The 14125-nt window shown below is 39.0% G+C and overlaps 1 protein-coding gene across 7 annotated transcripts in view; it reads right to left on the bottom strand.

Annotated features, from left to right (window-relative positions):
- Positions 1 to 14125, bottom strand: part of MIER1 (MIER1 transcriptional regulator) — a 43402-nt gene that overhangs the window by 4559 nt on the left and 24718 nt on the right. For 6 of the 7 annotated variants that reach the window (XM_037404819.1, XM_037404816.1, XM_037404817.1 and 3 more), the window contains 8 exons: positions 13263 to 13430; positions 10812 to 10944; positions 8623 to 8687; positions 8297 to 8369; positions 4218 to 4369; positions 3542 to 3623; positions 2086 to 2180; positions 1433 to 1560 (listed from right to left, as the gene is read on the bottom strand). In XM_037404819.1, coding sequence (XP_037260716.1) covers positions 1433 to 1560; positions 2086 to 2180; positions 3542 to 3623; positions 4218 to 4369; positions 8297 to 8369; positions 8623 to 8687; positions 10812 to 10944; positions 13263 to 13430 — 896 coding nt within the window. The remainder of the gene's footprint in view (positions 1 to 1432; positions 1561 to 2085; positions 2181 to 3541; positions 3624 to 4217; positions 4370 to 8296; positions 8370 to 8622; positions 8688 to 10811; positions 10945 to 13262; positions 13431 to 14125) is intronic. The other variant, XM_037404815.1, reaches the window with a different exon arrangement.

Here is a 14125-nt window from a genome sequence, read left to right on the forward strand (position 1 = left end):
TCACGTACAAGCAGAAACTTCAATACACTGTGATGTTGTGGGCTGTGTTTTCAAGGTGATGGTCCCAGGCAGGTTCGTACTAAGCTCTTGCAATTTGCTGTGGCAGCAACAACATACCATTAAAGTAAATAAGTTTTGTGCATCTACAACCTCAAAAGAGGTGAAGTTAAAAGCAAATTAAAAACTTCGGAGTTAAAGACATCTCCATATCTGAAATCTACTACAGTCCTACAATTTAGGTAACTAATAGTAAATCTCTTATGAAAGATTTAAACAAACAAAGCTGGTTGGTAAAGTCCTTGCATGTAGGGTTCTAATCTGGATTAACTCCAGAAACAGTGCACTCTCACACATAATTATTCTGGAACTGATACTGCACCCTAAATTCCCACTTCTATCTGCAACAACATTCAAGAATAGACAAGTACAATCCTTAATGATTCTTCTCCTGATCACCATATGCAGTCAACTGCAAAAGAATCAGAGATTCTTTTAAGTGATTTGTTTTAAGTGATAAACAACCAAAAATGTCTAATAATTCGGGCACAAATGGAGAGGAAAAAAAATCCAACACAAAACCAGACGGAAAAAGAGGGGGGAGACAATTCAGTTCAGTCCCTGACAACTAGAGTTAAGAAAATCCAGCAGCTATGGGTGCTTCTGTGTAACAGTCTACTTTGCAAAGCCACAGATGGCAACTCTTAATGTCATACTGCAAGTTCACTTCAGTGGTCCAACAACACTCAGTTCCAAAATGTTTAAAGAAACAGTAATATTAAAAAGAAGCATCAACAGACAGCCAGGAACAAATGAGAAATAAAAATAATAGTGAAAAGGCTTGGAAAAAGTCAGCGAAAAGAATGGGACAGTAAAATCATAGAACTGGAATGATTATGTTGGCTCACTTGCTCAGATTTGAGGGAGGAGAATACAGTTACATACTGACGTTTCCCTCTTTGCCTAGCAGAGATGTGAATGGGGAAAGGAGCTACGCACACCCAAAAAAGCCCCAGAACAGGGTTCTGTGTGGGCCAGAATTCTTGCCAAACTATATGTTTCAAGAGTGTACCACAGCCATGTAACACAAATCCTACCTGAAAAGTATGACCAATGCCTTTGTATAAAACACGTATTTAAAATAAAACAAACATTTTAAAAAAATCCACACATATGCAGAGATGTTACATTTATGAAACATTTAAGCAATCTAAATTAAATAGGTGTTCAATGCAAATTGTTTACCTTATTCCAAATAAATATATTTTAGAAATAACATACGCGCTAGTAAGCTCTTCTTACACCTTGACTGTTTTCCTGCTGCAAACTGGGACTACGGAATCCCTCTGTTGTCATACCATTTCAGATTAGAGCATTATAAAATAAAAATTTACATCCAACAAGTAAAAGCACATAAAAATAATGCACATCTTACGTTACACCAGGATGAAGATTATATTTCTTCTTTCCAAATCGGGTCTGCTGCGCAAAGAAATCGTAACGCTCTGATTTCTTCCACATGTAATAAAATGCTACACACTCACCGACTGATCTTGTTCGTACCTAGGAAATATGTGCCACGTAAATTTTCATCAATTTAAATACATTTTTGGCAAAAAGCTACCATTTACACCAAAAGCTGTGAAATTCAAAGTCAATGTTTCTTTATACAACATAGGAGATAGTGGAAACTATTGACTCAAAATTTCAGAGGCCCAGAAACTGTAATTTCAGAAACAGAAATGCAAAGTTTAATAGCGTTTCTAAGAATACTGGAGATACCATGAGGTGCTGCAAGCAACAGCTTCAGGAGAAATACTGAAGTCTGTTTCACTAGTCTATGTGAGACTCTAGGGATGCTGACGTTCCTATGTGCATGCACAGCAGGATTTTTGCACTTTTCTGAACTTGGGGTTCATAGCCACAGTTACAGAGGGTTCTGGACTCTGAGAAATCAATTTGGACATACATGTAGTAAAAATTAGAAGTAAATATAGTAATTTGTGAAGGAAACTGAGGCTAAGAATTTATTTACAATTACACTGCTTAAAAAAAAAAGCGAGAACTACACTTAAAATCAGTGTTTACCTTATTTGCCTGAATCACATGAAAATCCTTGCCATAGACTTTCAGCCCTTGTTCAAAGTTCCTACATTCTTCTTCTGTCCAAACAGATAATTCTTCTACGGCAAGAAAATGCAATGAAGAGAATACTTAACAAAAAAAGCATGCTGCCAATAAAACTTAAGTGACAGAAAACATAGATGGTATTCAGGTTTCTTACACCATCTGCTGACTAAATGAGAACCACCTCCAGAAATTTCACTTATTAGCACAAAAATGAAAATTCTCCCTTCTAGTGAGTAGGTGGGAAATTTGGCTGCCTTAAGCAGCCAGTCAGTAGGGACTGTTCTAACTGGTCTGTAGCTCCAGCCCTGGCCCATGGGGAAAATAACCAGGCAGCAGGAAAAGGAAGAAGGTCTTAGAAACCTGGTCTCACTGGTCTGCCCCGAGACCCATCAGAGGCAGGTATCCTTCAAGCCAGGCCACAGCATGAAGGAGTTCATGCCACGGACTCAAACTGGTTGCTGGCATTTGGAAGCAGCACGGGAAAAGGAATGAGGTATGAGATGTTCTTTACTGCTGTCAAGAGCCAGCAATGACAGGCTGTTAATTCCAGTCAGGTAGAATAAGAAACTGTGCTGCTCACCTCGCACCGTTGGATTGGGAATCTTGGCCCCACTGAAGCCAGAATAAACCCCTAATAACTTTTCAGCCACACTTCTAAGAACTTAATACAATTTGGTCTTATTGATTCTTAAGGTCACGAATAAATAAGATTTAAAATAGTGGGAGAACAAACTAATCTCCTCTATTTGATCATTCTTGTCTTCTGATTTGCACAGCAAACTCCGGAGAAGCCACAGGTTTGAAAGCAGAACCAACAGATCAATGTGCGAGGAAAGTAACTTGTGATGTCTCTTAGTTTCTCATTCCTTTGAGTATAACGATCAATATCAAACCAGGAAATGCTTAAGGCTCCAAAAGCATCTTTAAGACCAGGGTCTTTTTAGTGTTATACTTTGTTAAATAAAAGGTCTGTATGCTCATTCTCCTTTATTTAAAATAGTGAATTATTTCATTTTATACTTCATGTTTGTTCCATTAACTCTGATGACTGAAAAGGTCTAGAAGAACAAAGAACAAAATGCCCAAGAAATGCACAACACCAGTTGCTAAGGAGTATGTTTCAGTTTTAACTTGTCATTAAAGTCACAGACATAAATATCAAGCTTTATTGACAGGAATTTAATTCGCACACCCCTTTGAGCATGTACCTGTTCATACTACATCTGCTAATTTCATTCTCTTAGAAAACAAGAGATTCACTGAAGATTGCATTTAAATGGGCACTGGTATGTACGGCTTACATGCAGTCAAGCCCTTCACAGAATTTCTGTCTGCTGACAACAAAGCCCAATACCTGTGTAACAAATAAAAGGAGAGCTCAACAATATAAACTTAACTTTCAGTGTATGCTCACCTCTGGCTGCTTTTACATTAAATCTGAGCCTTCGTAATGATTCTTCAGTATCAAAATTGCACTTAACCAGTTCATACAATGCCTGGAAAGATGAAAAGACACACATTTAACATTCTAGGTACCACTCAGTTTATGCTGTACAACAGAAGCATACTTAGTAAATCACTAATACCTGTTTAAGAAAAGATTGAAATTAAAACTCTTTGAATGAATGTAATATAATTTAAAACAGCACAAAGACATATTTCTCTGTTTAAATTTACAACCCCCTAATTACATAACCAAGAATATATCGAGGCAAAGTCTTTTAACATTTTCATCCACTGCATAAATTTGTAAAATTGATGGGGTTTTTTTTGTATGAAGAATAATATAAATACGCATTCATACATCTTTAAAAGAACTTGTAACTGAAAGAACAGAACTCACACACTATTTTTATATACAAAATAATGTGCTGATGCATAAAGCAACATTAAGCCTAAGTTAACAGTTTTGTTAACTTAGTTACAAAAAGTAACAGTTACTATTTGTTGAGAGGTAAAAAACCCATCATACTTCTATTCCACAAGGAACCATAAAGCTGTTTCAAATACAGTTTTAATTCTATGAAATAAAATAAACGGATAATACATTCTACAGTATTAAACTACAAATCCTAATTATTCTGATATACCTGCTCATTGTCTTTAATATGTGATCCTTCAGGAATTGCATCTAGGCCCTTCTCATCACCCGTACGCCTTGATGCTTCATTTAGGAACTCGATCACTTTATCTTCTGGTAAGAAGTCAGGATTCCACAGCAGCTGGTCATCATTTTCATACACTGAATTAACCACAAGAAAAAGACAAGCAAGCTAAAACAACAACATAGAACTTTATTCTCTCTTATAAACTAGCGATTACAAAACCTTGGAAGATCGTTAGAGCATCAACATTAATCCGTAACACACGTAAGGACAAGGAAAAGAACACGAATGCTGTGATCAAAATGACTAGGATACCATACCTGGTATTGTTTTCACATCTCTGGCATAACCTGTGCTCTGGTTTCTAGGACCCATTTACAAAACTCCAGAAACTCCACCTTCCCTGTACTCCTCCTGAAACCACTTAAATTGCAAGGGAGCAGCACTACCCGACACAGTCCCTGAATGATCCATCCAGCACAGTTTTGCTGATGGCAGCCAGCAGGCATGCAAAACTATTTCAGAAACTAATTACATCTGTTTTCTTGCAATACAGCTAGGATCAGTCACATAAAACCAAAAGGCACACCACCGAAAATGGTGCTAAAAACACTACCAGGCGTCTGGACCACTAAATATAAAAGTCTCAGCTAACATGGCTGGCAGAAGCCAGCAACAAGGTCTGCTACCTCTGCAGGGAAGATGACAGCCATTCTGAAGCCATTCTGACATTCTGAAGTCAAACAGCTCCTGAAAGGAACCTTTGCAAAGACTTCCCTAATACTTCAAAGAAATACTTTCTAAAGCAAAATCGTTCATGTAAAGATCGCTGAATTTCACTATTCCCAGATCTCTACTGTTTTTTCAGAGCTTCTGCATGACCCTTCAGGCCAGGAAAGCCACAGTAAACTGAAATTATGGTCAAATGATGTATCCTCTGAATTATCTCCTATTTTTCCTACAACCTTTGCAGGATTAAGGTACTAGTGCAGCAAAATAAAATAAAATTCAGGTTATTAAAAAACCTAGAATCACGAAAGTATCCAGACCTTGCTTGTGGCCCAGTCTTCAACGAGAGATAACCTTACAAAAACCAGCAAGAAAGTAACTTTAACATTGATCCCATTAGCAGCTTTGACAAGAGAAAGGAGTGAACACTAGGGAAAAGCATGGTCACCACAGTTAGGGAAGATGCACTGGCATTCCGTGCAGGTGGAAAGGTCACAGTGGTGGCTAGACTAATCTCTACTTGAAAAAAAAGATTTTTAACAGGAAAGTAAACTACAAATAAAAAACCTAAACTGGTAAGGAAAATTTTTCAAGTGTCTTGCAAAGAAAGACAGCCTCATTTCACGAATGACACATTCTCTGGAAATGGCTCCTAGCAATTTTCTGGGAGCTTTTTGTTTCTGTGGTGGTTTGACCCTGGCTGAATGCCAGGTGCCCACCAAAGCCGCTCTTATCACTCCCCTCCTCAACCAGACGGGAGAGAAAATATAATGAAAGGCTCGTGGGTTGAAATAAGGACAGGGAGATCACTCAGCAATTACCATCACGGGTAAAACAGACTCAATTTGGGGAAATCAGTTTAATTTATTACCATTCAAATCAGAAAAAAATACCTTCTCCCCACCCATCCCTTCTTTCTGGGCTTAACTTAATTCCTGACTTTTCTACCTCCTTCCCCGAGCAGTGCAGGGGAACGGGAGCTGCAGTCAGTTCATCACATGTTATTTCTGCCGCTCCTTCTTCCTCACACTCTTCCCCTGCACCAGCGTGGGGTCCCTCCCATGGAAGACAGTTCTCCATGGACGCTGAGTCCTTCCCACGGACTGCAGTTCTTCAGACACTGCTCCAGCGCGGGTGCCCCACAGGGTCACAAGTCCTGCCAGCACAGCTGCTTCAGCACGGGCTTCCCACAGGTCACAGCCTCCTCCGGGGGTCCTGCGCAGGCAGCAGGTGGGGATCTGCTCCACCACTAACCTCCATGGGCTGAGGGCACAGCCTGCCTCACCAGGGTCTTCACCGCAGGCTGCAAGGGAATCTCTGCCTCGAGTACCTCCTCCCTCTTCTTCTGCACGGACCTTGGTGTCTGCAGAGCTGTTCCTCTCGTGCAGTCTCACTCCTCTTCCACTGGCGCAGATTTCCACACCCCCGCACCCCTTCTTAATACGCTACCCTAGAGGCGGTACCACCGCCGCTGACCAGCTCAGCCTTGACCAGCAGCGGGTCCATCTCGGAGCCGGCTGGCATTGGCTCCATCCAACATGGGGGAAGCTTCTGGCATCTCCTCACAGAAGCCACCCCTGTAGCCCTCCCACTACCAAAACCTTGCCATGCAAACCCACTACACTTTCAAAGGCTAGTCATAATCTGATGGTTGATTGCTCATTTAAGAAAAAGATTCTAGGTACTAATGGGATACAAACTCCAGTAGAAGCAACAATTCTTTTCAGAAGATAACAGATAATTGGTTCAAAGCCACCTGTAATGATGTAAGCTAAGTATGCTGCAACGTTTATAAATGGCAGTGGTCAGTAAATCTCTAAGAAGCTTTGGCATCTTTCAGTTTTCAGAGCTATCCTTTGATTTTCAAGTCCAATCCTTCTGAAAACATTATCTTTTCATTTTGTAGATTTTTCATAACCTGAAATTGTTTAGTAGCAGCTAATTTGGTCTCCAGGCATACTTCTCAGAGAGCCAGTCCACTGTAATTAGCTTAGTGTAGATTACATGGTCGTTCTTTCCCCACAACAGCATGTCAGAACAGAGTCTGAAAAGCAATGTAGTTATTCTTAAGAGTTCTAGCATTTTTGTGCTTTTGCTTACAGGACTGGATATGAAAGGACTAGCCTTCTTACTGTTTGGCAATTTTACAATTAGAATTCCCCCTTCACTAGAGAAACGAAGATGGTGATGTACGTACATGAAAGTACTAAATACATACTCTCAGACATTTATTTTTCAATAGCTTTTTAAGCTTCATTAATATTTCAGTTGGAGTCCTGTCAAAGATTACATCCAAAACACAGCAGAAAGGAAAGAAGTGGCAGAAGATATAAACCTCTACTGGTATATAAAACTAGAATAGCCCTAGCATGATTAGTGAAAATTTAACTTTTCCCCTCAACATTTTTTGCCCATGACGTCAGTCCTCTGTTTTACAGAGTACTGTGCAAGACTGAAAAAGTGTTCTATATAGGTTACTGCAAAGCACAAAGCAGCTACATCATTTTTATTATTGGAGGCCAGAAGCCATTTAGAGCTGAGTAAATACCAGGAAAAGCAGGTGACCAGTAAAGCATAATTTACTGCATCTCAGGCAAATACATAGTTCAAGCTCTATTTTCAGACAGAAGCAGGAAAGAGTGCAAAGAGCAACTTCTTCACAGCTAAAAAGCAGCTGTTTTCTAATTTGCCATTTTCTATTTTTAATGGAAGCTCCTGAATTCTCATGTTGTTTTAAATTACATTCTCTTCAACCTTGCTGGCTATGAAATCCAGAGCTGACAGAATGTGTCAGCTTCAGTGTGAGCCTGCTCTAAATCAATAGCAGGGCTGATGCTCTTTTTAGACAGCTGGTAGCTAGATCAGGCTACAGCGTAGCTACCGCAACCTGGAGCTCAAAGCACAACAACTGCTACTACTTGAGTTGGATTCTAGGAAGGCACAGAGTTTAAAAACTAACTTATATAAAACTACAAAAGAGGCAGTCTCAAACTGACCTGCAGTGTAAACAAATTCTTAGCAATGGGTTGAATTGAGCAGGAATACTTGTTTCTTTTAAGCTCACAGCTGGGTTTAAATTGGGTCTACCTTTTCTGACTTGATTATATTGATAGCATACAGCCAAAGGCTCTGGTTGTAAGGGGGAAAAAGTTCCTGGAAAAAAACCCAAAAGCACAACAAGGGGTTCTTCAATACTGACTGAAAAGTTAAAAAATATCAAAATCAAAGCTGCTGCTCCCATTTTGTTTTTGAAGGAGCTCTTTTATTCTGCAAGACACACCCCATCAGAAAATAATCTCAAGCATAGCAAGAATGGTAATAGTGCTAAGTCTCACCTTTTTCATTCTCTTTGTATTTGCATGTGCCAGCTGGAATTTCAGCCTGAAACATAGAGCCCACCATGATTTCCTATTTTGAAATAACAGAAACAAGAAGTTAAGCAACGACAGCCATGATTTTTTTTGTTAAGAGGCACTATATGGAAATGGATTTTTGACTATTTGGGGAGGTCTTTAACACTTCTTACTATCAAAACTCTTTATATTTATGCGGAAAAAAACAAAAGAGGATTTAGGTGACCTGCAGAGCTCAGAATGACTAGGTAACAGATCAACTCATTATTCATTAAATATAGACTTTGTTAACAGCTCTTAGTATTTACCTTTTTCCAGTCTTCTGAGGGAATATAATCTTCATCTTCTTCAGATTCCTCTTCTATTTCACTATCTACAAGAAATTGTTCCAACATTTACACAACATGAGCTGTGATGGGGCATGTGCATGCCAACATCAGCCTCCAGCAAACAGGCTGAGTGAGGGGGCCTGGGATGTCAGAGTCAGCTCCTGGGAGCACCACAGCAAGTGTGACGGGGGGGCACAAGCCCAGCCCCTCATCCCACCAGCCTCCAGCCACATGGCAGCCCTGCTCTGCCTCCCTCACACAAGTGCAAGTGGCAGTTTTAGTGCCAATACTAAATATTTCAGTATTGACATCTCTAAAAAATAACCCATCCAATGTTCATATTTAGAATGGATTAAGATACACAGCAGGCTCTGAAAAGTTAAGGCACAAATGAATACATCCATCAATTTTACTACTACCTAATTAAAATTTCCTTTCCCTCACCCAGCTTTGAAGCAGTTGAGATGATCCACATCCAAACTTACTACGAAGAGTTACTTTCTGAAAGTGTATTTATGTGGATGTTCAGCATGTGGGTTTCAACACTGTTTTCAATGAGGTCCTAGCTTCGTTACCACTGTTCTTTTTCCCTTACAGCAGCTGTCACTGAATTTAAGGTAGACTACAGCACAAGGTGCGAGAAATCTGCAAGTGTGCTTCTCTCAGTCTTACTGGGATTTAGTAGGCTTGGATGTACTGCTCAGAGATGCATAGCAGCATTTAAAATAGATTATTTCAGTTAAGGACCGAAAAAAATTTTAAGCTCTTTATGATACTGGCTACTTGCCTTTCACAATGCACTGAAAGCAAGTGCAATATCTGGTTTATGTATGGCATGTGATAATAGCAGCACTAAAATTATTTGTACATCAGATTACATTCTATACACAGCTGAACACTGTAAAAAACCCAAACCCTAATGCAATCCACTTGCATTATGCTAATGCTACATTTAAAAAACCAAGGGTACATTTATTTAAGATATTTGCAATCCTCTGTACAGCCACATGCTGAGGTTCCTCAGCATTTTTGGATTAAAATAAATTACAGATCAGACAACTGCATTTCTACAACGTAATGCCTAGTAAGTGTCAAGTATAAGGCATCGTGAGGAACCTTTGCTTTAACTTTTGTTTGTGAAAACACAGAACAGTAGGAATTCAAACGCCGTCACATCTGCTGTCCAAATGGCCCTGCTGATAGTTCAATTCTGCAAGGTTCAGATCCCATTAAGTCAGATCACCACAGAAATAAGAGTTGTCTAAAGGGATAGCTACGTAACACTAGCTCAACAGTCTCAAATGGATGCAAAATCAGTTTTTAAACAAAATAAGAGAGAAAATAATCAGTCTACAATGCTGGCAACAGTATCAAATGTGGAATTAATCATTATCTCACCCTTTGTTATTTCAGATTTAACAATCTATTGGCCTTTTTTAGATTTCATTGATTTTGTTTTCTGTATCGGCGATCCTGAAGAAATCTGCGGTTCCGTTTACAGTAAATTTCAGTTTTTACTTTTTCCTTCACTGAACTCTCACTCTCTTTGAATGAGTACATAACCCGGTGTGACTAGGCCCTGTCATGATAATCATGCACTGTGCAGCAATTACCTACCTGGAACAGTGCACTTCCTATTTGCAAATATTTTTACCTATGTCTTTAGCATGAACTGGCAGCTGAAACTACGCTGGTAAGGTAATACCATACTAAACAGTCATTTACTGCACTGGACTCCATGTACAAGAACATTTTTGTGAAGGGTGCATCTATACAAACCAGTTTGCAGGATCATAAACTGGCCTGTTACAACACTCAGAGTAGTGTCACAAATGGACTTACACTGTCTGAGCCCCTGTTTTTTTAAAACTGTAGAAATTTCATTTTTTTTCCACAAATTTAATCCTTTCTTTTAAGAGAGAATATCTCTTGTCCTTATACAGAGTCCCTGATCTGCAGAGAAGATTTAGCATTATGCTAAGAACAGGACCTTTTTTTGCTTATTATTTTGAGCATAATGATTATCAAGGGCAGTGTTAGGAAAGAGAACAAACGTTTATAGGCATCAACATGCATATTTCAGAAACAGAAGACTGTTAACTAGAGCTGTTCTTAACCAAAGGTCAATCATATTGAGATTACCATGCTCAGTACTAAACTGTACATACTTGTATCAAAATATTTACATCGACGAGGGCGAATTATCTCCTGCGGATCTTGAGAAGCAACAGATGGTGCTGGGTCATCATTAGATGACTGTGTTTCATCCTCCTGACCTGACGAATCTTTTATCGTCTCCTCCTTAAATATAAAAAAGCAAAGATGAGATCAGCTATCCTTTGTTTGTGACATACACTATTTTGGTAATATTTTTTCCAAAATTGTCAATTTATCAAATCCAAATATCTGACTTGAAGTGACTGTATAGATTGTGGCCTGTCCAGACTGAGCCGCAACAAATGTGTAAACACCTTGTATTATTTATTCACCAGGATTTTAAGCAGATCAATTTAATACTCAGACTCTAACACACAAATCAGAAATATGAGCCACAATTAAGTATCATGTCTACTTTTTTAGATCAGTCAAGCAAATCCTTACAGTTTTAATTTAATATAACTTTAAATTTTACTTTGGCTTTTAAAACCCTTCCTTATGAATTTTCAACAAAATACCGAGAAATTACTTCCTGGCTATACTTTTCTCAATCAAATGAAAATGGTACCTTCATAAAAATTAATGTCAGTAGTATGGTTCAACCCCACAGGAATAGCATATCAGTAGACTCGAGTATATACATTGAGTCACTGAAACATCAAAAATTAGAGTAAGTTTTTTTATTAGAAGATAAACCACAATACGTGAAGTATTACAATTAAGGGAAATTAAAATCATAAAGGTTAGAGAAATATATTAGTTTCAATGCATGTTGACAATACCTTTTATGTGTTTTATGACATGGTTGTGAGCACTCATACTTGCTAGTTCTAACAGAAGCATTAGGCACAGGACATGTTTACGTGTACCTTTACCGGCAACCAGAGTATTATCACATGTGCAGCTTAAAGCAGATTAAAAACAGAAAATAGCTAAATGCAGTACAGCTAAATAAGCTGTAGAAAGATGAGCACTTGTGGAGAAAGCTTGAATGATTTATAAAATTATTCCACCCCCACAGATGTATTTTACTGCCTCTCTGCAAAGAGCATGCAAGCATTTCAGAGCTCTCATTCCTGTACCCCGAGGCAAACAATCCTAACAGGTTAGCCAGCTCGCTCAGTGCCCGGTCCTTCCCCACTGCCTTTGTTCCAACCCTAGCAAAACTGGGGTAGAATAGGCGAACACACACTTCCAGTTGAGCCACAGTGCCAAGTCTGCAATTAGGCTAAACCACTGGCTGTGTTTACTGTGCCAGATTGGGAACTGTTGCTGCTGACAGGCAGGAACGCACTTGCTTCTGCAGCACGCTACAAAGGGTCACTGCCCCACAGAGGAACAAACAGGACTCCTCTCACTGCTAACAGCAGACAGACAGTGAGATTTTATCCATTTAAGAGAAAAGACAGGCAGTATCTTAAATCAGCTAGCAAAAGAACTGGAGAACTACGGAGGAGGTCATGAGAACACAGAAGATGGAAGTTGTGTCAGGAAGTAATTAAAAAGCAAGGACACAAGAAGAAAGTGAGACTTCAGAAACACCACCTTGCACAACAAAATAAACCACTTCTGTGTCTTGTTTCAATTTTGCATACTCCATGTTATGTAAGTTTCTCCCCCTCCATTTCTTGAACCTTTTCTGATATAATATAACTATGTATCTTTCTTCTTTTCAAACTATTCAACCCACACAAACAGCAGTCTTTTACAGCATCTGTCAAGAGAGTCCGTAAATCCTAGCTACTTCGTTTTCTGATTCAGATATATCATTCCTCATCTTTGTGTCGCATTCCAGAGATTCTAAAATGGGTAAGATATCAAAAAACCAAAATGTATTCTTTTTAAAGCCAGATTAGGTAATGCAACTTCCCATTAATGCCTAAGCTTTTTTGTTACATGCAAAGGGTTTCATATTTTAATGGAATTCAGGATGCAATTCTAAATGGCACCAGTAATGGAGAAGTTACAGCTGTGCCCATGACAGGACAGGATTGTTACAAATATATATGACACAGGCAGAAAAGACTCTTCTAAAATCAGAAGACTTATTTTAAGAGCACACAGAATGGGATTTTAAAGACAGTAAGTTCAAAAATATGCATTTTGCAAAGATACTTGAAGCATTAGATTCTGTTAGCAATCTAAGTACAACGAGGGCTTGCCAGGCTGAAAAAATACAATTTAAAATGCTAAAGCTAGAAAACTTCCAGCAATCTCCAATACTCAAGAGACACATTTAATTTAATTTGCCTCAGCACCAGTTTGGAAGGATACAGATGAAATTAAGAGCAATGAAGAGAAAGACAGACAGGTCATTAAGAATAAACATTACAGTTCAGTACACAAAGCATCTGAAATCAGCTATATTATAAATTATTTCTGCCACAACATGGCACCTTGAGTGGTCGCCTAGTACAGAAAGGCTGTATGAAAATCAGTTTCAAATTAGTGTAAACACTTACTTTGTTTTCACCACTACAGCCACTGTTGTCATCATTATCAACATCATCATCATCTTCTCCCTCCTCTTCTTCCTCTTCATCATCTTCATCATCATCATCTTCTTGGAGTGGAATAGTACCATCGTAGCCATAAAGGCTAAGTAGCTCCTGGATTGGCATATCACTTTCCTGATAAACATCCAAACAAAATTTGAGATTTTAACAAAAATATTTCTCATCCCACATCTGCTCTACAGCTTGAAGACGAGCACTTTAAACATAACACAGCAAAGAAAGACAGATGATGATCACGTATACTAAGAATGGCCACTCCAAAATGAATGGAGAATCAAAATTCAAAGTTTTGGCTCCTAAGAAAAATGTGGGGGGTTTCTGCAGATAAAATTTTTCTTTCCCAATCCTTTATAAATTTACACCAGATCTCATGTGCCAACAATCTCTCAAAGCGGCCATAAAGCTCACTGAAAGACCACCAAAGGGCAGTATGGCCCAGCCCTCCCTTGGTACCTGTCTACTACTGTTTTACCAAAACACAAGCAGGGCAGCAGGGTGGGTTGTCTGGCTACATCATACCCCTTCAGCACACAGAGCAAACACACTCCCTATTGGTACTCCCTTTACTGCCCAAAAACTACCTGAAAAAATTGTAGTATTTTGTACATACCTGTGGAAAACACAGATAAAATGTGCATCAGCAGCAACTGCTTCACACAGGCAGCTAGGATACTGACAGGTTTTGCAGGCAGGAACTAGGCCTAGCGCAAGGCAGCAATTTCTGCAATGCCTTCAAGAATTCAGTGGAATAAAGGCCAGAATTTGCAGCACCTGGCTTGAACATGGAATTAAATCTTCATTTGGAGAGC

The sequence above is a fragment of the Falco rusticolus genome, chromosome 11 (assembly GCF_015220075.1).
Source record: "Falco rusticolus isolate bFalRus1 chromosome 11, bFalRus1.pri, whole genome shotgun sequence".
Classification (NCBI taxonomy): domain Eukaryota; kingdom Metazoa; phylum Chordata; class Aves; order Falconiformes; family Falconidae; genus Falco; species Falco rusticolus.